At 39.7% G+C, this 20,526-nt stretch overlaps 3 protein-coding genes across 3 annotated transcripts; 2 read left to right on the forward strand and 1 right to left on the reverse strand.

The window, feature by feature from the left end:
- The first annotated feature begins 895 nt into the window (after positions 1-895).
- On the forward strand, positions 896-5,254 carry map9 (microtubule-associated protein 9). Its single transcript, XM_007551925.2, has 13 exons — positions 896-1,263; positions 1,346-1,436; positions 2,094-2,612; positions 2,688-2,860; positions 3,107-3,215; positions 3,298-3,362; positions 3,457-3,518; positions 3,615-3,777; positions 4,003-4,089; positions 4,175-4,336; positions 4,418-4,563; positions 4,859-4,994; positions 5,069-5,254. The coding sequence occupies exons 1-13, from the start codon at positions 1,189-1,191 to the stop codon at positions 5,186-5,188; spliced, it is 1,908 nt and encodes a 635-aa protein (XP_007551987.1). The 5' UTR covers positions 896-1,188; the 3' UTR covers positions 5,189-5,254.
- Positions 5,255-6,695: 1,441 nt separating this feature from the next.
- On the forward strand, positions 6,696-15,038 carry ugdh (UDP-glucose 6-dehydrogenase). The gene is made up of 12 exons (XM_007551927.2): positions 6,696-6,999; positions 8,672-8,833; positions 9,296-9,397; positions 9,476-9,676; positions 9,747-9,944; positions 10,944-11,091; positions 11,255-11,349; positions 11,433-11,563; positions 11,790-11,929; positions 12,980-13,071; positions 13,163-13,273; positions 14,050-15,038. Exons 2-12 carry the CDS (start codon positions 8,672-8,674, stop codon positions 14,158-14,160), a joined length of 1,491 nt encoding a protein of 496 aa, XP_007551989.1. The 5' UTR covers positions 6,696-6,999; the 3' UTR covers positions 14,161-15,038.
- lias (lipoic acid synthetase) lies at positions 14,414-20,301 on the reverse strand. Its single transcript, XM_007551926.2, has 11 exons — positions 20,157-20,301; positions 19,736-19,911; positions 19,103-19,196; positions 18,775-18,855; positions 18,446-18,602; positions 17,984-18,041; positions 17,736-17,864; positions 16,941-17,086; positions 16,794-16,864; positions 16,594-16,705; positions 14,414-15,153 (listed from the first exon to the last, which is right to left on the reverse strand). The coding sequence occupies exons 1-11, from the start codon at positions 20,238-20,240 to the stop codon at positions 15,080-15,082; spliced, it is 1,182 nt and encodes a 393-aa protein (XP_007551988.1). The 5' UTR covers positions 20,241-20,301; the 3' UTR covers positions 14,414-15,079.
- Positions 20,302-20,526: the final 225 nt, after the last annotated feature.

Below are 20,526 nucleotides of genomic sequence, written 5' to 3' on the forward strand. Positions count from 1 at the left end.
GGTAAAATGTACCATCAAGCCTAAAATTATTCATGAAGTACAATTCACTGGATTAAAAAGAGAAAAAAAATCTGACTTTTTTTCAGTGTCCCTGATTCTCTTCTGTAATTTGATTGCTCCAATGCAAAAATATTTTTCAATTAATCACTCAAAAGTGTATGAATGTTTATAATAAAAATATGTCACTTTCTCCAAAAATATATCGTTTTATTTTTGTTTAGTTTTTTCTCTCTCTCTCCAGAGATCCCAATCTTCTGAATGTTAGGTAACAATGTTTTCAAAATTACCAGCAAACAGTCCTCTGTTCGAATCCTGACATGTTTTCTCCGGGTAGTCTGGCTTTCTCATGTAGTCTAAAAGCATATGTAACCTCGATAATCGTGATCGATCTATCAGTATAAATCAGTTCTGCGTTGTGTGAATAAGGGCCAGGAGACAGGATGAGATGAAACGTCGTTTATCTGTGCGAAACAGAATATGGACTGATCAGAAATCAGGTTCATCACAGCGGGTACAGCACCTTACGAGGAACAGCATTTCATGTTAGCAAAAAGCTAACATAACATTTTACTGGAGTGTTAAACTCAGTGAACCTATCTCGTGCCCATCTCTCATGAACTGGCAACGAGATGTCTGTGTTCACTATATTTAACCCTGCCAACCACCAGGAGGGGGTGCTGTTTCACCCTTTACACATGAACCCAAACTTGGAAGTAATGACAAGTGGAATTCTATACAATATTAACTATGTTACATATATACGCCTGGATATTTTTTCACCCTTAATTGCCATATATTAATGTCAAAACGTTATTTAAAGTATCAAACACATTATAAGCTACGGCTCTAGTCGTACAGCTATAAGTTAATTTAAAAAGTTCAAATTAACTAGTTAATCTTTCGAGCATGCGCAGTGTTGACCTGTACCTCTCGTCTCCCTGGGTTACCGTCAACAACTCCGTTACCTCAAGCAGCAATGCTAGTTCGGCTTTACTTGGAGCTTTTTTATATAACTCTGTGTTATTTGTAACATCCTACGGTAATTTTCCATACAGAGTTACTTCATCGTCAAATGTTGAGTACTGCCGAACAGGAAGTAGCCTAGAGGCTAACTAGCACCAGCAAAAAAACCGTTGATGATAGCATGCTAATGCGGATGAGAGTGTGTTGTTCTCCAGTTTGGTTTACATGATGACAGATCAGGAGGTAAGGACACTGGCGTATGCAAAAAGTCCGAAAACATCGAAAAGAACTACATTCCAGGTAAGAGCTTTAATGTATATTTGGGTTATAAACCAGTAAAGTATCAGCCCTGTAAACTCCTATTCCAACAACTCTGTTGTAGGATGAACTTCAGGCTGCTGTGTCTTCCAGGGCAAGCAAAGCAAATGCACAGCAACACTTTTATTTTGATGACATTAACGACGATGAAGATGGTAAGCATACATCTGTATGTGGGGGGAAAAACAGATCTGGACAGGCTGGATTTGCTAAAGTTTACCATTAAAAATCTCAAGCAATCACACCAGTGGAAACAATACATGTCTGTCACATAGAAAAATTCAAACGGGAAAATACCCAGTTTTACATTAGTTGAACTCTCTGAAGATAAACAATATATGAAGACATTTGCTTTATCTTCACCATCCACAGTAACATCTGTCAGAAATTGGTCTACCATGTTGTGTACCAATGGTAACTTAACTGAGCTTAATATGGCATTCAAAACACTTTTATGCTATTAGCACATTAAGACATAAGATTTTTTATTTGTCATTATGTTCCTAGAATATAATACAATTGCAGTGCAACCCTCAGTGATAAATGAATATGACACAGCATATAAATATCTGTAAATATATTTCATGCAAACCTCACTCACACTCTAAGATCAGTTTTCAACATGGGTTTAAGTATCTTCTCATCGACATGTCTAACGACATGTCTAAAACTTTGTGAAATCCTACTGTGGGAGCACATTCTTAACTTTTAATTGTGCTTTCTTTGAAAATAAATAAGCTGCTGAGTAGTATATGTAAGATAAAACGAATTAGTCCAATGACTGACTTTGCCTTTTACTTGCTGTTTTTCAGACTTTTTGGATAAACTTCTAAAATCAAGAAAAAAAAGGATTGATGCCTTCAAAGCAGGAAGGAGTAAAGCGACATTTAATACCTTTGAGTTTTCAGACGAAGAAGACAAACCCACCAAGCCAAAGAAAGTATCATTCCTGAAATCCCACAGAAGCAGCTCCAACTCAAAAGACACATCAGGGTCGGATCCACATGAGTCCTCTAATGATGGAAATGTCCATAATGACGGAAACGTCCAGAATGAAGCCTCTCTGTACCCTCAGAACTCCACAAATGTTAGTGCTGAAAACTCTCAAATTAATCCATCTAGTGAAAAACCGACAAATGGTCCGCTCACAAAACAGACCTCAAGTCTGTCATGTCAAATATCAGACGATGCTCTTTCTTTGCCGTTACCGTCTGACGGCACTGTGGTGGAGTCGCCTGGTCCAGAAGAAGATAAGACAAATCCTGGCGTGAAAGAAACCTCTGAGACGCCACCAGTGTCTGCACCTCATCTCTGCAACACTGTTTCAACTGGTTTGTTACTATTAGCTCTTTTATTCAAGGCTGTAAAAAGTTATCTTGATATTTACACTTTGTTTGACTATTCAGGCAGTGTTCCAGAGATGCCACCGAAACCCAAACCTCGGCAAAGGACGCTTGGCATGAAGTCACTCCTTTCACAGAAGAAAAGGGACGAGGAAAGTGAATTTCAGGATTTCAGCAGACCCCAAACGTCTTCTATGTCCATTCCCTTCTCAACTGATGCATCCAGCAACATAACAGTAAGAACCAAAATTACATAATATAGATTTCCCTCTTGTTTTTCCCACTTACTGCTCATTCACCTAATTTAAAAATATTTGTAGGATGATAATCGTTTGATAATTTTCTTCCATCAAGGGTTGAAAAAACAGAATTACATATTTGCAAAGTACATGTAAAACAGCCACTGTTGAACAACGTGCTTTTTTGTGATACGGAAGTAATTTCTAGGAAACGGCAGTTAATTCTTGTGTTGTTAATTGCAGTGGACAGATGGAGACCAGACAGCTTCATGTAGCCCCAGCAAGTCATTTTCAAATAAGAGTGAACAGTCACAACTCGTCACCAGGTCTACGTTTGATTCTGGTTCCAGAGGTAAGTACTGACACACTCTGCGGTGTCAAATCAGTGATACAACTCACTCTTCCTGCTGACGTTTGATTTTCTGTTTTATAAGGCTTTATATCCGACGACAGCAAGGAGCAAGGGAGACCCTATTCTTCATCATTTGAAGAATTTAATGTAAGTCAATCTGTGCTTTATCTAACATGGCTGTGATGGATTTTTTTTTTTATTTGTTACACATCTGTTTGATTTGATTGAATTTTCTTCTTAGGGACACGCAGGAGATCCCTCAGATCAAAGCTCTCATGCCCTTGAAAAGTCCTTTGACACCAAGTGAGTGAAGGAGGCTTTACTAGTGTTGCTGCATAAAGGAAACTGAAAAAGTAATTGACCATTGTTTCTTTTTTTTTTTTTTTTTTCTGGCGTTAGGACTTCCTGTTCTCACTCTAAAACCCCTGAGAGGTCTCAGAGTGCGTGCTCCAGAAAAGTGGAGTCAAAATATTTGGGAACACTCAAAGTTCTAGACCGGAAACTGTCCTTACAGGAGTCTTCTCCTCAAGCACCAGAAGCTATCAGAGCTGCAGTTTACCAGGTCAGAGTGAGTCGCTGCAGCATATTAAGTCACCATAGAGTTTGGTGTGTTTTTTTTTCTTTTCTTTTTTGTCATGCGGTGAAGGTGAACTTCAAGTCAGAGGTTCCCCCGACACTGCAATGTGGTAAATCATTTTCAAAATGATTAGGTCAAAATGGACGGAGGGTTGGAAGGAGTGTTGGAAATACATATTTGATTGATTAAAGCCCTCTGTGCTCACAACAGGAATGGCTCAAAAAGAAAAAAGAAAAATCAAGAGAGAACATGCGGCTAAAGAAGAAAGAAGAGCTTGTCAAGAAACAACAGAAAAAGGTGAATCTCGGTTTATTTCTACCATCTCTAAGGTAAATATGAACACGTAGTTATTATGAGTGGCCGTCTGTCTGTCCATGAACAGGACAGGGAGTCTAAAAAGGAACATGCCAACGCCTCTTTTGAAGCCTGGAAAGAAAAGAAAGCAGAGAGCCTCAAAGCCGAAGCAAAAGAAAGACAAAATATGATTAGGAAACAGCAAAGGGAGAATAAAGAAAAGGAAGAAAGAAGACAATCTGCCATACAGGTGCAGATACAAATTATTTTGAAACTACAAGAGACATGAAAGTGTGTAAGCTTGATACTGATCAGTGTTTCGATCATAAAGGTGTTTGAGAACTGGAAGCGTGAGTATGATCAGCTGCTCATTGAGAGAAACAGAAAGCAGAAAGTGGCTGAAAGTAAACAGAAGCTGAAGAAGCAGGAAAAAGAAGAAGAAAGGCAGCGAGAAAGCAAATCTGCATTTTCCGACTGGTGGGTATAAATCACATTATGTCTATCTCTGTTTTTAAAATAATTTTACTGAAATGATTGCTGGAGGTGTATTGCCACTCCATCCCCAGCAGATTCAGTTCATCCTCACATCTGCTGAAAATATTTTTCTGTCCTGCCTCGCTCCCATCTATGCGGTTGTGAAAAATCACCAACCACAAGGTGGCGCACTCAGGCTAGATGTTCCTGTTTTAACCCCCTTCTAAAACAAACGCCTTCTGCAGTGAGGTCAATGTTAACCCAATCTGTTTTACCTGGTTTTCTTCACCTGAATAAGGTGTGACAAAAAGAAAGACCTTCTTCATGAAAAGCTCAAGAGGGAGCGTGAAGAAATCAAAACAAAGGCAGAAGAAGAGCTGTACCTGAAGGAAGAAAAGGACAAGATGGCCATAGAGACCTATGAAAACTGGCTGGTAAGTCCAACGATGAAGAAAATGTAACTGGGTCAGAGCTCAGAAATATTCACTATTGTTTGCTTTTCAAACAGATAAAAAAGGATCGAGAGCAGAGGAGAAGAAAAGACGAAAGAGTGATACAAGAAATACTTCGGGACAGTCCTCCTCCACCGTGGAACCCTCCAAATAAAACCATCCCATTTAGAAAGTGACAATCTACAGGGCTGTTATCTTTTAGATTCATGTTCTAATAAAAGACACTTGGATATGGGCATAAACATTTTATGACTTTTTCTTTGCATTAACTAAATCAAATAATTTGAATAGATTTGTTCTTTGTGTTACTTTTGACACATTCTACCACATTACAACATTTAGTACTAAAAACTGTCTTGTTTCTTTTGAGCTTTAAGTAACCATTCCTTGAAGAGCTCATCACTCCAGTTGAGACTTATGCAACAAGGCTGTAGTTTCAGACATGGTCATCCAAATACACAGCCGTCTCCACTGGTAAAGACATCTACCAGTCTTTACTAGATACATTAATTATCTTTTACTGCTGTGGTGAAATCCTTCCCAGGAACATTTTCTGTCATTCTATTATAGTGATTTATGGAGATTTATTTATCTCCCTCATTTGCCTTGTTTATTGCTTTCAGCTTTTTAACTCTTTGGTACTCTGATTTGAGATAACCCTGCTGTAAGTTTCTCTACAACCTTTTCCCTGAAAATATTGGTGTGTGTGTGTGTGTGTGTGTGTGTGTGTGTGTGTGTTGCTGTCTCAGTAAACTATCATGAACACTTAAGGACAATTTAGAAACCAATTAGCCTCACTGGTTTGGGACTGTGGGAGGAAGCTGGAGTACCCTGGGGGAACAATCATACCCAGGACGTCTTGCTTCAAGGCAAGAGTGCTACAAAGTGCAGCATAAATTACGTACATGTACAGCCAGTTGGTTACTTTGGATTCTTATAAAGGCATGCTGGAATAAGGGGATGACCACTGACTACAAGGTACATGCTTGACTTTAAAGTTTGATAGTGGAAAAAAGTCATGAATCCCTTTTTTCAACACAACAATTATGCTGTAGCACATGTTGGTAGTAGATAAAATAAAATATGAGTTAAACTACACTGTACTACACTGTAGTTGTAAGTTAACAAAGAGGGATGGGTGATATTTTGTCGAACTATTGTGATCCTGATAAAAGGTGACAAGAACTACTTATAGGTGTGACTGTCTGACTACATTCCTAGCTCCACAAATACTGCTCTTCAGGACACCAGTCACATAAAACTGGGATTTGTATCACTCAGTAACTGCATTTAATCAAATTTTCAAATTTATTGACATTCATTAATACTTGCATTGAACAAACAGTGGAGAAAATAGTAAAAATGAAAATACAGACAGTGTTGGGGGATTTCAAACGTCATTAACTGGAATTTATAGTGACAATGATAAATCAAAGTTCTTAAAATAAAATGTAGCACGATAAATTATAAACCATAAGATACAATAAATGTCCACCCCTAGTAAAAAACAAAAAAACAAAAACCAAGATGTGTCCATAAGGCTGTTATGTCCAAATAGGTGAGAAATGAGCCTCCTTCAATATAATTGTGAAATCATTTATATGTATTCTATCGGACTGTTATCATTTTGAAAATGTTCAATAAATACAATGGTTTCTCTAAATGTGGAAAAATTCGTGCTTTTAATTTGAAAACCCCCTCCGGAAGGCTTTTCCAGGAGCGCAGGGGAGTGGTGAGTGAGGGAGCCGAGGAACCTCCCTCCGCTCACTTCAACTTCAGGCTGTAGTTCAGAAAGTTACCACAGGAACTCCGCTCCACTCATATCTCCCGCATCCCGCTGCTTCAGTCCAGCTTTACGAACCTTTGTCGAATCAAACAGAACCGGAGAACCGGAACTCGCGGCTGTTTGGACCCGGAGACTCATCTGCCAGGGAACCGAGCTGAACCTCCGCAGTGCTGAAGTTAACAGATTACCGAGCTGGCAGAGGTAAGGATCTGTTAGCTGGGTTCCGCTAGCTAGCCCTATTGGTTAATTCATTCACGGCTGCTGGGGGGTTTAAATCGCACACCCTGCGTATTTAGAGAAGAAGTGAATTAGTTTATTCTTGTAATGTGCGACTGTCCTCTGCAGACTGTGAGCTTTTCACAGAAAGGCAGATGTCGAGATAAATCTCTAAGGTGTGTCGGATGAAAGGAGTCTCTTTTTCTCCTCCAGTGGCAGACGTGGCTTCGCTGTGATGATAAAAGCGTCTTTATTTCCTCCCAGGCTGTGATGGTCCGGCTGGTAACTCACTGCAGGGCTGCTCAACAACTTAGTTTTCAGGGGGATTTAAAACTGACTCCATTAACAAACCTGGACTGTTTATTTGCACTTCATCTTTAATTTTCAGTTGTTTCTGTTTATTTAAAGATGCAGTTTCATGTGGCACATAGCAGGAAGAAATTATTTTTAAATTGATTCCGAAAAACAGGTTGCTCCTATTTAAAACATCCACCATTTGCAGGAAAATTGGAAACTATCCACTCTTAAATTTACTTACACTGTTATGACTAGTAGAGATGCACCAATCAGGCTTTTCCTGACTGTTTTACCAATTCCACTTTTTCGACAATATACACCAAAAAGATTAAATGGGATTCAAGATATGTAACAGATCATTTTAAGTTTAAAAGAAAATGGAATGATCAGATTTTACAAATGAATGAATCACGGGATGTGTTAACTTTTTACGAGTTTTGTCTGTTTTTTTTCCTAGTAAATTCAACATGTACATCATACTACAAGCTTTTTTGTTGATGCATTTATTTATTAAAATGTGCTATTTTAGTTTTGATGCATTTAGCAACTAAGAAGACTAAAAATACATATATATATTTTTTTCAGTGTTTAATCTGGCTATCACCAGAAAACATGAAGAGAAAATTAGTATCGCTCTATATTTGATCATTACTAGTTAAATTTTATAAAGATACCTCAAAACATGAAACATTTCCCAACAAACGCAAGATCTAAAATGAGAATTTATCCACATTGGCTTTGAAATATATGAAATACTACTAATTGAAGATGCTCCAATCAGGCTTTTCAGTTTGTGTTTTATCTATTAAAATGGTGGAAGTTCTCAGTTTTGATTAATTTGATGAATGGAAATTTGTTTTATGTCGAAGGACTATATAACATTAAAGGCAAAACATATTCAGCAGCTTTATTGATAGATGTTACAGTTTCTAATTTAACAGAAAATAAAATAAAAAACCCATTTGTTGGCAGTTATGAATCTAACCTCTTTATTTATTACTAATAATAATGGAGGGAAAATTGTTCTATTTCAGTCTTCGACCATTTGATTAGTGGATCTTAGTTATCACAGTTTTTTTTCACTTGATACTGATTTACTGTATTCTGCTTCATTGTATAAAAGTGTTTAATCCCACATTTAAAGTGGTGTCTGGTTCCGGCTTGTCAGAAACCTCTCTGATGTTTACATTACTCTGCTGGTGTCTGTAATCACATTGGTTGTTCTTCTTTCCTGCAGAACAAAACATTTCTTTAAATAGTAACAGCTAAGACATACAGCCTTGATTTTTTCCGCTGTGAGGAAAGCATATATTTCTCATGCACTTTCCGTACGATTCCTTTGTGGGTGCGTCTTTGACAGATGTTTGAGATCAAACGGATCTGTTGCATCGGAGCCGGGTACGTAGGAGGCCCAACATGCAGCGTAATCGCTCAGATGTGCCCGGAGATCACGGTGACCGTCGTGGACGTCAACGAGACGCGCATTAAAGCCTGGAACTCAGACACTCTGCCCATTTACGAGGTAGGAGGATATCAGCATTTTTCAGACGAGGATTAATTAAGTTTTATGGTTGAAGTTGGGCAGAGAGCAGCAGCTCACAGTTTATAAACACTTTCTCACCTTTGACATGCTTTGCACTAAGGTGTGGCTGATACAGGGTTGACATGAAAGTTCAGCTTCACTTTTTTTTTTTTCTTTTTTCTTTATTCTTTGAAGCCACACCTCATCTCTGAAGAGGGTTGACTCAGAAAGATTTGGTCACTGCTGCATTCCGCGTTTCTGTAAAATCTTGGCTCCGTCTCTTTGTGAGCCGTTAATTAGTTCCAGACTGTTTTGCAATTTCCCTGCGTCAAACCCGACCGCACACTATTACATCATCATGACTAGTAGTGGTCAGCATGAACTTCTCGTGTGTTTTGTGAAACACTTCCCCCCGCCCTTTGCACTTGCACTAACTGAACCCTCCGCTTCCTCTCGTTTCAGCCGGGACTGAAAGAAGTGGTTGAATCATGCAGAGGGAAAAACTTGTTCTTCTCCACAGACATTCCCTCAGCCATCAAGGACGCCGACCTCGTCTTCATCTCCGTGAGTCACGCAGTCTCGGGGCGAATAAGATTTCCTTCTGTTTAATCGGCTCGCATCATAACCGCGTCGCCTCGGCAGGTCAACACCCCAACCAAAACCTATGGAATGGGGAAGGGTCGCGCCGCCGACCTCAAGTTCATCGAGTCGTGCGCTCGGCAGATCGTAGAGGTCTCCGACGGCTACAAGATCGTCACGGAGAAGAGCACCGTCCCCGTGCGAGCCGCCGAGAGCATCAGACGGATATTTGACGCCAACACCAAACCCAGCCTGAACCTGCAGGTGTGTACTTTCACACACAACTCTGTGGCGTCCGGGTTTCTTGCTTCTGAGGGTGAGCGCGTCGTTTTAGGTGCTGTCCAACCCGGAGTTCCTCGCGGAGGGAACGGCAGTGCGGGATCTCAAGGAGCCCGACCGCGTCCTGATCGGTGGCGATGAGACACCGGAGGGTCAGAGGGCGATCAAAGCGCTTTGTGCTGTGTACGAACACTGGGTGCCCATATCCAGAATCATCACTACGAACACCTGGTCGTCTGAGCTCTCCAAACTGGTGAGTGGACCACATGGATACTGGTGGTTTATCCCAAAACCATTTACTCAGAAATTGTGTTTGATGCAGTTCATGTTTACTTTAATTACCACGAATGTAATCTCAATGCACTTTAGAACAGAAGCTGGTCTAATTCAGTTCAAACCAAACCAATTCCAGTCCTAAATCAGACTTTAGTACAGATGTGCTACAAATGCAAACCTATTTGTAGTGCACCAAAAAATACCTTCTCCTTATGATTTACAGTACATTAATGACTTTTTGTAATCAGAAAAGCTATAGTAATTTCCATCCATTCATTTTCTCTACACCCTTGTCCCTTAGTGGGGTCGGGAGGGGTGCTGGTGCCTATCTCCAGCTAGCGTTCCGGGCGAGAGGCAGGGTTCACCCTGGACGGGTCGCCAGTCTGTCGCAGGCCGCTATAGTAATTTCTTCAATGTTATTTTATTAAACCTTCAGTTTCAAATTCTGTTTTTAGCCTAAATCAACACTTCAATGTCAGAGGAGAAAAAAATTCTCATTTTATTGTGTGAAGCTCAGAAACCCCCCCCCAATTACTTAAGTCTGTTAGGAAAATACTGAATTGCGACATCATCGTTGAATATTGCGAGGTTAATATGAGTCGCACTAAACCTACTTTTCCCTCACGCTTCAGCATCTCTGAATCTAAGATCCACATCAGTGAAAATTCATTCATGAGGTCCAACATTTTATCGGCATGCGGAACGTGAATCCACGGCTCTTCAAATATTGAAAACACTCCGTTGAAATTGTGACCTTGCACACATACCGACATACCGACTAGAATTTGATGTACTGCGCCGCTCTATCAAAAGTCAAATAATTTTAATAAATGAAAAATAAAGGACATCCAAAGTTGCAATTCCAACTTTTATTTTATTTTATTTTTTTGTGATGAGAAGGAATAAAAATATTTTTGTTTTTATGTTTTTTGGCAGAATGTTGAAAGAAACATCTGGTTGTGTTTTGGATTTGCAGGCAGCCAATGCTTTCCTGGCCCAGAGAATCAGCAGCATCAACAGCATCAGCGCTCTGTGTGAGGCCACAGGAGCCGACGTGGAGGAAGTGGCCAAGGCCATCGGGATGGACCAGAGGATTGGCAGCAAGTTCCTCAAAGCCAGCGTTGGTAAGAATCGCAGCAAAACCTTTAAAGGCGCAATATGCGTGTCTGTGAATCAGGACAATCCTAAATTACATTTACTGCTATTATCCCAAACAATAAACAGGGCAGCTTTAGAAGTTGGCGTTTTATTTTTTAACCCACAAGCTTTCGTTGATGCCCTGTTCAGGTTTCGGTGGGAGCTGCTTCCAGAAAGATGTGCTCAACCTGGTGTATCTGTGCGAGGCCCTCAATCTGCCGGAGGTGGCGTCCTACTGGCAGCAGGTGGGAACTGCACCTCTGTAAACGGAGGGTTTAGTTCTCTGGGTCTGTTTCGTCTTTATTATTCTGAACACGATTCCTCTCAGGTGATAGACATGAACGAGTACCAAAGACGACGGTTCGCGTGTCGGATCATCGACTGCCTCTTCAACACCGTCACCGGCAAAAAGATCGCTCTGCTGGGGTTCTCTTTCAAAAAAGACACAGGCGACACCAGGTCAGTCTCTCCTCGCCTTCTTGAGTTTATCGACTGGTTTGACTTGTTTTGCAAGTGCGAACTTGACCCAGGCACAGCAGAGAAAGCCTTAAGCTTTCATTCATTGCTATTAACATGGCCAACAGTGCTGATCCTTTTCCTCCACTTGGAAGCTTGCCAAAGCTCACTGCAGCGAACTTCACCCCTCTATCCACTGTTGGTGTGTGTGTGTGTGTTACAACTCCAGGGAGTCATCCAGCATCTACATATCAAAGTATCTGATGGATGAGGGGGCCAAGCTGTTTATCTATGACCCCAAGGTTCTTAAGCAGCAAATCATTTATGACCTGTCCCAGCCCAGCATCTCAGAGGACAACCCAGAAAGAGGTGAGAGAGCGAGCGAGAGAGAGAGAGAGCGAGCGAGTTCATTACTATGTTGGACCTGCAGCACTGTGTGATTTACTGTTAACGATTAATAAACACTCAACTCGAGTAGCCTTGTTTGAGCTTTGAGATACTCGGAGCTTTTGCTTTGTTTAGTGAATTTTAAATCATGATCAGTGTTTGCGAAAGGCCTTTTAAACTGACACACAGGTTGAATGAATATGAATGATTTCTCTAGAATCACCTTTCAGGTTAATTTAGTCGTTTCTGCTTCCCATTGAAAGCTTTATAAAACATCTGAAATGAATTGTGGTTTTAAACTTTTCTTTATGTGTTCAGGGTTCGTATAGGTGCTTGAAATCCTAGAAAATGCTTGAATTTCAAAAAAGGTGCTTTCAAGGTTTGGAAAGTGCTTGATTTCTGCATAAAGTCCTTGAAAGGGCTTGATATTCAAAATAATGTTTTCTAACAAAGTTGTAATAAACTTTCAGGAGAAAACTCCTTATAGGAAGTGATTATTTATATTGTGTTTGAGAAAGTAGGTCGTTTGCCTTAAAACAGTTTGTTTAATGTAATGAATATTTATTATTCCTAATGAGGTATTGATCTGTTTGATTGAAATACAGGTAGTTTTGATTTTAAATGTTAGTTATTGAAACTGGAGGATGTTTTTAGTTGAGTTTGTTTTGTTCTCTGACCAATCAGGTCTTTAGAGTGTGTGAGAAAATTTTCAAAACATCAAATTTTGTCATTTTAATCTATTTTGTCCCTACTATGTAGAATATTATTACAAAAAATTAACAGTAATAGGTGATGTTCATTTGTATAGTTTTTATTGTGAAAGTCTGGTGCTGAAAACTTACCTTTGAAATCCAAAAGTGCTTGAATTTATTGCGAATAAAGGTCATGTTATTTAAGAGATTTACAGTGAAAACTGAAAATTTGTGGCTGGACTGTTTAATAATTATTTAACAAGGATAAATATCTCTGTTTTCTGAAGTTGTGATTTAGTTCGGTTAAGCATAATAAATCCCTCTCTTTTTCTTTTCTCAGTGTCTGAGCTGGTGACTGTAACGTCAGACCCTTATGAGGCCTGCCAGAGCGCTCATGCGTTGGTCATCTGCACCGAGTGGGACATGTTTAGGGTCACGATCGTACTTACCCTTCGTACACATTTCTTCTTCCTTAGCAACCGTTCACTTGGGACCTCATGATGTCGTTTTGACGCCTCTACAGGAACTGGATTACGAGAAGATTTACAAGAAGATGCTGAAGCCGGCATTCATATTCGACGGCCGCAGAGTGCTTGACCACCTCCACGCCGAGCTGCAGAGCATCGGCTTTCAGGTGAGCGGACGTACAGCTACGTATTTTGTCATGTTATTTCATTGGATTCTACTTGGTGAACCTTAAAAATGTTGAACCTATTTTTGAAGTAGATTGAAAACTGATCAGTGGTTTTAGTCCTTTTTTAAAAAAATAAAATAAAATTCATAAGTGTATGGTTTTTGCAATTTTCAGTCTTGGACTAGGCAATATGGCTGTGTCAATAATTATTGATTAGTTTTTGTTTTAAATATCTGAAACACTGCCGAACTTGCGATGCAACCTTTCTAGTTTTACCCAGTCTCCTTTGAGCTGTTGTGCTTATTTTGTCTTTTTGTGCTATTTTTTTTATTTATTTCTTTTAAGCAGTTACATAAAACTTGGGTTACTCAACAGGCTGTTGCCAGGTAACCAAAGAATGAGTCAGTTGATCCCACCCACCTTGCTTAGCTGGCTCTGAGAGGTTGAGCGGCTAAAGTCTTTCCTCTGCCTACATCCCCCAGAATGCTGTGTGGTTCTGGTTCGGAGTTGGTTGAAATTATTGAATATTTTATCTGACGTATTCTGTATTGACATTGATTATGTGTCTATCACAATATTGGAGACGTACCCTAAAATACTTGCAGCTTGTGACTGGAGGTTATATATAATGCTAACTCAGGGGAGTTGATCACAAACAAATACAGATTTTTACTTAGAAACAAACTAGAAAGCTCTTTATTGGTTTCCTTTCACCTTTTCCAATAAGGTGCAATAGTTCTGCAGATAAACGGCTAACTTCGCCTCTCTGGTTGCAGATCGAGACCATTGGAAAGAAAGTGACTTCTGCTCGAATCCCTTACACCCCTGCAATTGTTGGTTCTCGCACCGCTTCTACTGAGCCTCCAACCAAGAAGGCAAAAGCCTAAAGCTGGATTCTCCCCCCAGCAGCAGGCAACTTTCCTCCTGCTTCCTTTTCATTTCAACAGCAGAGAGGCCCGAGTAGTGTCCTGCCCCCTGCTGGCCACACAGCAGGCCTGCAGCTTCTCTGCTACCTGGACGGACGACTGAAAGTGGCTACAGATCAAATTTTTTATATTAAATCATTCCATATGCAACAATAACTGTACATCACACCCAGAACAGTATTTCTCTCACACACATCAGATGACCTGCTTTTTTATAGAAACACTATAAACACAAGTCCTTTCTTATATAATTTACTATATAATTAAGTACTGTTCTTAAATACAAAGTTTTATATATTTTTTTTTAAAAACAACTATTTTTTATAAATCATGTTGCTGTATGTTAATCTTCCGTGTCAGGATGTTCACCTGAAGGGCCAATGCAATAAAATGTGAGTCTATAATTTGTACTGAAGATTTGTAATGTAAATCTTTACATACAGATATACTTTTCTTCAATAAATCTGTCTTTTTAAGCTTAAATCTCATGTGTGAGCTTCCTCAAAATAGACATGCAGACACAACATTTTAGACGTTTGTTTCACACATTACAATGAGGTTTATGGAGGCTAGAGAAGGTGATTGAAAAGTGCAGCTTCTGCTCCCAGATGGCCACGAGTCTCATCTGATTCCCTTTTATCATTTTAACAAAAGCCAGACCTTCAGGGCAGCTACAGGTGGAGACGGAAAACTAGCATCCTGACAAAAATAAACGCTTTTTGATGCAAGTCAGCTAAAGTTGAACGCCTCCCGGTCTCTGTTTTTCTTGGTTCTAATGATTTTCCTGCTGAAAACAATGGATAGTTGTGATGCGTTACAGACTGTTAGTGCGATTAGGAGGAGGGGGGAAAAAAAAGAAAAAAAAAAAGCAAGAGCTGCTTCAAGAAGCTTCTTGTTCTGTTCTAGTGATTTCTGTTTTTCTCTTCTTCAGCAGATTCTTCAAGAAGAATTCACCTGTTAGGAGGGAAAATAGTCTTTAATTTTCTGCTTTATTACTTGAACTGTTCAGATATGGAGGCTCATTTCCCCCCAAACCTCCTCTGAGCTTCAAATGACTAAAGATTAGCCAAGGAGATTAACTCGGCTCCTAATCTTTGCTCTAAGGCAGGGGTCTGTAACCTGCAGCTCCAGAGCCACATGTGGCTCTTATGAAACCACACACTCTAAGAAGTATTGTGTAATTATAAAGGGAATAATAAGTGGTGGTTTTTACAGTTTTTCTGTAGGGGTTTTATGCAATAAAGGGGAGAGTATCTACATTAGGAACACACCAATGCAACAAGGCTTTTAAAATAGAATTTAATGTAATCATTTTTAGTTTTTTATTTTTCATATGTATGGAAGGGACTTACCCTGCACTACAAAATAATTATTCCCTCTGTAAACATTTGATTTGTTTTGTTCTAAAATCTGAAATTAGAAATTAATTTTTAATTAAATTTTGTCTTTTCAAAATAAAAGTATTTCAGTCCACATTTGTAAGATACTTTGAAGCTCTAGACAAACTTTAGTTTTATAGCAATGAAGCAGAAGTGGCTCCTTTAAATCAAAAGGCTGATGATGTGCAGTGTTTGTTTTTCTACCGCTGCATATAATTTAGATGTGTCAGAGTAAAAGAAGCTAAATATAAATGATGGCAGGGTGCTGTGGTAGTGCAGGGTCAAAGCACGTATTGAGGCCTTGGTCCTCATGGTGGTGGTCGCAGGTTCGATTCCCGGCCTGGTGACATTTGCCGCACGTCTTCCCCCTCTCTCATTACCCTCTTTCCTGTTGAACTACTTTCAAATAAAGGCCACCAGAGCTAACAAAACCTTTAAAAATATGTATAAAAGATGGCCAATATTTTCTAAATGTCCTTTAACTTTCACGTTGAAACTACTTTGTGTGTTTCAAATCAAATCTCAATACAGTATGGTACACGTTAAAGTTTGGTACTATAGTGAGGCAAACTGTAAAAAAGTCCAAGTGGTTTGAACATTTTACAAGGCAAAGCGTACTGTATTAGTCGTAAAAACAACTGTTGATAAGCCGTTTTGTTGCGCAACTAAACCTAATCTCCATTTGTAGGGTTACTCCAGGTCAAATGAAGATACCCTGAATGCTGCTCATATTGCAGCTCTCTGGGAACGAAAAACAAGCTGGTCTGATCTAAGATCTCAGCCAAACTGAACCTCCAGACAATTAAATCTCAAATTACAGCACACACAAAGGAAAACATGCACACAAAAAAACAGACCTCACTTGTTCTTTAAAAAAAATGATATTACAAGCAGGCAGAGCCATGCAGAGAAATCTACCACTTCCAAATTTATTCTCAAGTAAATCTAATCTGAACAGTTCTGCACTTAAGTTCATTTCCCTTCATATTTTTGCAGCATTAATAATTCAGCTCACCTGCTTTGTAGGAGGATCGAACCAGAGGCCCGCTGGCTGTGTACACAAATCCCATCTCGTTCCCGACTTTCTCCCAGTGGGCAAACTTTTCAGGGGGGATGTATTCCTCCACCTAAACCCGACCGCACGTCCTCATAAATGTGCATCCATCCGCAAACAATAAATCTGACCGGACTGCTTCTGCAGTGCGGAGGACTCACCTTTAGGTGGCGCTTTGTGGGCTGCATGTACTGACCGAGGGTTAGACAGTCCACTCCTGCCTCTCTCAGCTCTGCAACATCACCACAGCAGCAGTCAGACAAGCGCTTACACAGACCTGTGTGTGTTTATCTGCAGCTGCCACAGACCGGTCAGAGTGTTGACTATCTGCTGGTCGCTCTCGCCCAGTCCCAGCATGATGGAGGTCTTAGTGAGGACGCCGGGTTTGACCTGCTTGGCGTGTTTCAGGACAGTCAGGGATTGGTCGAAGTTCGCTCGGGGGTCCCGAACATACCTGCGGCGGATGGTGGAGAAATGTTTCAGGCTGAGGAATGCCTCTGGCGCCACCTGGTGGTCAGGCTGTGTTAGCTAGCAGAGATCTGAGTTTAACACAAGATGTTTCTGCAGTCTTCCATTTCACTGTAATCATATTTTCGACTCATACAAAAGGCAAAAGGACAGTAAGGCTGTCATATTGCATAAAACGAGCTTGATAATTTCCATTCTGATGGTAAAAATATTTTGAAGAGCAATTTTGTTTACAGAGACATTTTAGTCTGTTTTATTTTCATCTTTGGTTTTTATTTTTGTTTAATTTATTGTTTTTGGTTGTTGTGTTTTATTTCGAATATTGAAATTGAACTATTATGCCATTTATCAATATTACTTGAAAATGGTCTTAAACAACAATGTTACTAGTTATCGCAATAATTAGAGGGCCAATTTATCATCCAGCAAAATTTGTTGTTTTGACATGCCTAACGGGCAGAATGGTTTATTGTAATGTTTCAGATTGGTATAGAAAAAAATATAAATTCATGTAGCTCATACTAAACCTCAACAAACTGTTTGATTATCCTCTAATCAGCTAATTCTTTTTGTGATAATACCCACAAGTTTAACATTATGAAATAGTAAATTACAGCGCAATCCAGTCTGCATACCGTTGCAGTTCCCGCACCGTCTCCACGTTGTGAGCGTAAACATCTAGCCCTGACAGGGCGATCTTCTCCACCGCTGACAGGTCGCCACGGAAATCAGGGGTCAGGCATTCGACCAGGATGTGAGGGTTTCTGCACGAAAAAGACAAAAGTGCTTGCTTGTCAACTTTGCACTCATGAAATGTAATAAATTTAAAAAAGATCTAATGGCAGATCCATCTGATACAAATCTAAAGAAAAAAAAAATCTACCTCTCCTTCAGGCTAGTAACCGTTTTAGCAAAATGTTCTGCTCCTCCATCAGCGATATCTGTAAATAAACAGCAGAAACAAAACTGATTGATCATTCAAAAGCACATTGTAAGTATGATTAGCAAATTTGTAGACATTTAAATTGTATTGTATATGGAATTTATGTATTTTCATGGTCTGTAGAAGTATAGGGAAAAAATATTATTAATTAAAGTCTAAAATTCTGTTCATCCATCAATCTCTGTTTTTTTTTCCAGGTTCTGTACTCAAAGCCCAATTACTGCAAAAAAATTCTGCTGTAACTTTCTAGAAACCTTTTACAAATATACTCTACAAACGAGCTTAAAAGAATTGAGAACAGAGGACGTTTAGATCAGAAAACGTAAGGACTTAATAGGTGTGATGACCAGTAAAGGTTCAACATCAGGTGTGGTGCAGACACACTGAGGGAAGAAACTGTACCATCTCTGTCAACAGATGTCAGAACCACGTAGTCCAGCCCCCAGGCTGCGATGGCCTTGGCTGTGTTGTAAGGCTCATCTGGGTCCAGAGGAGGCGGCTGACGGGCCGTCTTCACCGAGCAGAACCTGCACCCCCGGGTGCATGTGTCTCCCATCAGCTACCAGCAAACAGACAGAAAGAAAAGTAATGTGTGTGTCAGTGAAAAGAAAAAATAGACACCTAAACTGGACTAATAATAAATGGACTAATACATTCATGATAAGAAGTATCTTCAGGCATTAAAAAGAAAAGTCAACGTCCTTCATTATAACATGACGATGGAGGCTCACCATGATGGTGGCAGTAGCGGTGGCATATTCTCCTCCACCCCAACATTCTCCAATGTTTGGACACCTGGCCTCCTCACACACCTGAGAAAACACACAGAGACACTGTTATAAAAGAAGAGCGCACATAGGATTATTTAAACCTGTCTTTGCTGTGTAAATCTAATAGTTTCAGTAAAAGGTGGAATAACAGTTTCCTATCTTGGCAGAATTTGCACTGTGACGTTAATCAGATGCATCCTTGTGAAGACATTTTCAACAAGTTTCCCTGCTACGTTTCATGCTTTGGTTTTATTCTAGAGTCGAAGCATGTGGGTAGTCTGCTGCTGACCGTGTGCAGGTTGAGGTCTCTCAGTGTGTTCTTCAGCCTGTTGTAGTTCTTTCCAATAGGGATCTCCGTCTTCAGCCATGGAGGAAGCCTCAGCCTAACAACAGCACAGCACAGATATAAAGATCCTTTCACATGCATGTGTCTGATAAACTTTAATTTGTGAAAATGATCAATTTCATGCATATCTATTGAAGTAATTAAACTGTCTCCTTTAAAGTTAGGTGCTGATGAAGTATGATGAGCATACGTTCTCTGTAAATTACAAAAGTATTCGCCATCTTTCCACATTTTGCCAAGTTGCGCCTGCAACAAATTTTAACTAAAGAGAAAAGTTTTATTTTGACAACAAAATAATTTTTAAAAAAGGATACGTGCTTTAAATACTTTTAAAGTGTTAGATTGTGATATATATTTATATCGACCTCCTCTGCTCTAATCTGTTTGAATAAAATCCAGTTCAAACCACTACATTTACAAGTCTTTTATTGAAAAACGGTATGTCATTTTCCTTCTGCTTTTCATTAATGAGTCAGTTGCTTTTGTCTATCGCATAAAATCTCAATAAAATACCAGTATGTTGTTGTAACACCACCGAATGTGGAAAAAGTTCAAGGTGGTTTTGAGACACTGTACCTTTCCCCCTTCTGTCTCTTCAGGTTGCCTCTGTATTCTGCCCACTTGCTTTTCTCAGAGAGTTCCCCAGATATGAAGTCCTGCAGCCCGGGGCCGTCCTGGCTCTGAACCTCCTTCTTCCTGTCCTCCCTGTCTGCAGAGGACTTGGGTGAAGTGTTCAGACAGCTTGTGTACACCTGTAGCCAGAAGTCACTCCGGTCAGCTCTCAATTAGTCAAACATAAATTATTCTCCAGATAAGAAGCTTAAGGAACAGCAGACAGAGTCTGTTTTGATAAATAAGCTGTCAGCAGAGCAGCGGAGTTACAAAATAAAGACTGCTAGCTAATGTTAGCTCCAGACCCACTGACCCCAATTCTGTCTTAGCGGACAGAAAGCAGTTTAAATAATTTTTACATATTCAGGTTTCGTCAGACACTTACATGTAAGATCGATCTGGGGCTCAACCTTAAGTGGTTTGTGGAAAAGCGACCCGTCACACAGCAACTCTGTTTTAACAACGCCATGACAGCAAAATCCCGAGAAACGATACAACCTCGACAAGCAACTGCTTCTGTCTAATGCTGCATTCATGAAACGAAAGCTGACTGGGAAATATCAGATATCTCTGGTTTCAAAGTTTTTCCTCAAAACAGTACCATACATTATAAAAGGCTATGTACTTAATAATGAAATTTAAGTGATTTTGCTTGCTATACCAATACGTATTTAGTTTTAGTACGTCTGAGTCCCAGTTTACAGCTCAAGTATTGTGTATAATCTTACTCAATTTAAGTTTTCTTATATTTTTCC

This window comes from Poecilia formosa, unplaced genomic scaffold, assembly GCF_000485575.1.
Source record: "Poecilia formosa unplaced genomic scaffold, Poecilia_formosa-5.1.2 Scaffold44, whole genome shotgun sequence".
In the NCBI taxonomy this organism is placed as follows: domain Eukaryota; kingdom Metazoa; phylum Chordata; class Actinopteri; order Cyprinodontiformes; family Poeciliidae; genus Poecilia; species Poecilia formosa.

Bases quoted from the DNA above. Each gene is read 5' to 3' on its own strand.
- lias (XM_007551926.2), bottom strand. From the start codon at position 20,240: ATGGCGTTGTTAAAACAGAGTTGCTGTGTGACGGGTCGCTTTTCCACA. The intron at 18,603-18,774 runs GTGAGCCTCCAT...GTTTGCTGGTAG, and splicing joins CCGCTACTGCCACCATCATG to CTGATGGGAGACACATGCAC. The intron at 16,865-16,940 runs GTCTGTGGCAGC...GTGATGTTGCAG, and splicing joins GATAGTCAACACTCTGACCG to AGCTGAGAGAGGCAGGAGTG.
- ugdh (XM_007551927.2), top strand. From the start codon at position 8,672: ATGTTTGAGATCAAACGGATCTGTTGCATCGGAGCCGGGTACGTAGGA. The intron at 9,398-9,475 runs GTGAGTCACGCA...TCGCCTCGGCAG, and splicing joins CCGACCTCGTCTTCATCTCC to GTCAACACCCCAACCAAAAC. The intron at 13,072-13,162 runs GTCACGATCGTA...ACGCCTCTACAG, and splicing joins CCGAGTGGGACATGTTTAGG to GAACTGGATTACGAGAAGAT.
- map9 (XM_007551925.2), top strand. From the start codon at position 1,189: ATGATGACAGATCAGGAGGTAAGGACACTGGCGTATGCAAAAAGTCCG. The intron at 2,613-2,687 runs GTTTGTTACTAT...TTGACTATTCAG, and splicing joins CTGCAACACTGTTTCAACTG to GCAGTGTTCCAGAGATGCCA. The intron at 3,778-4,002 runs GTCAGAGTGAGT...TGCTCACAACAG, and splicing joins TCAGAGCTGCAGTTTACCAG to GAATGGCTCAAAAAGAAAAA.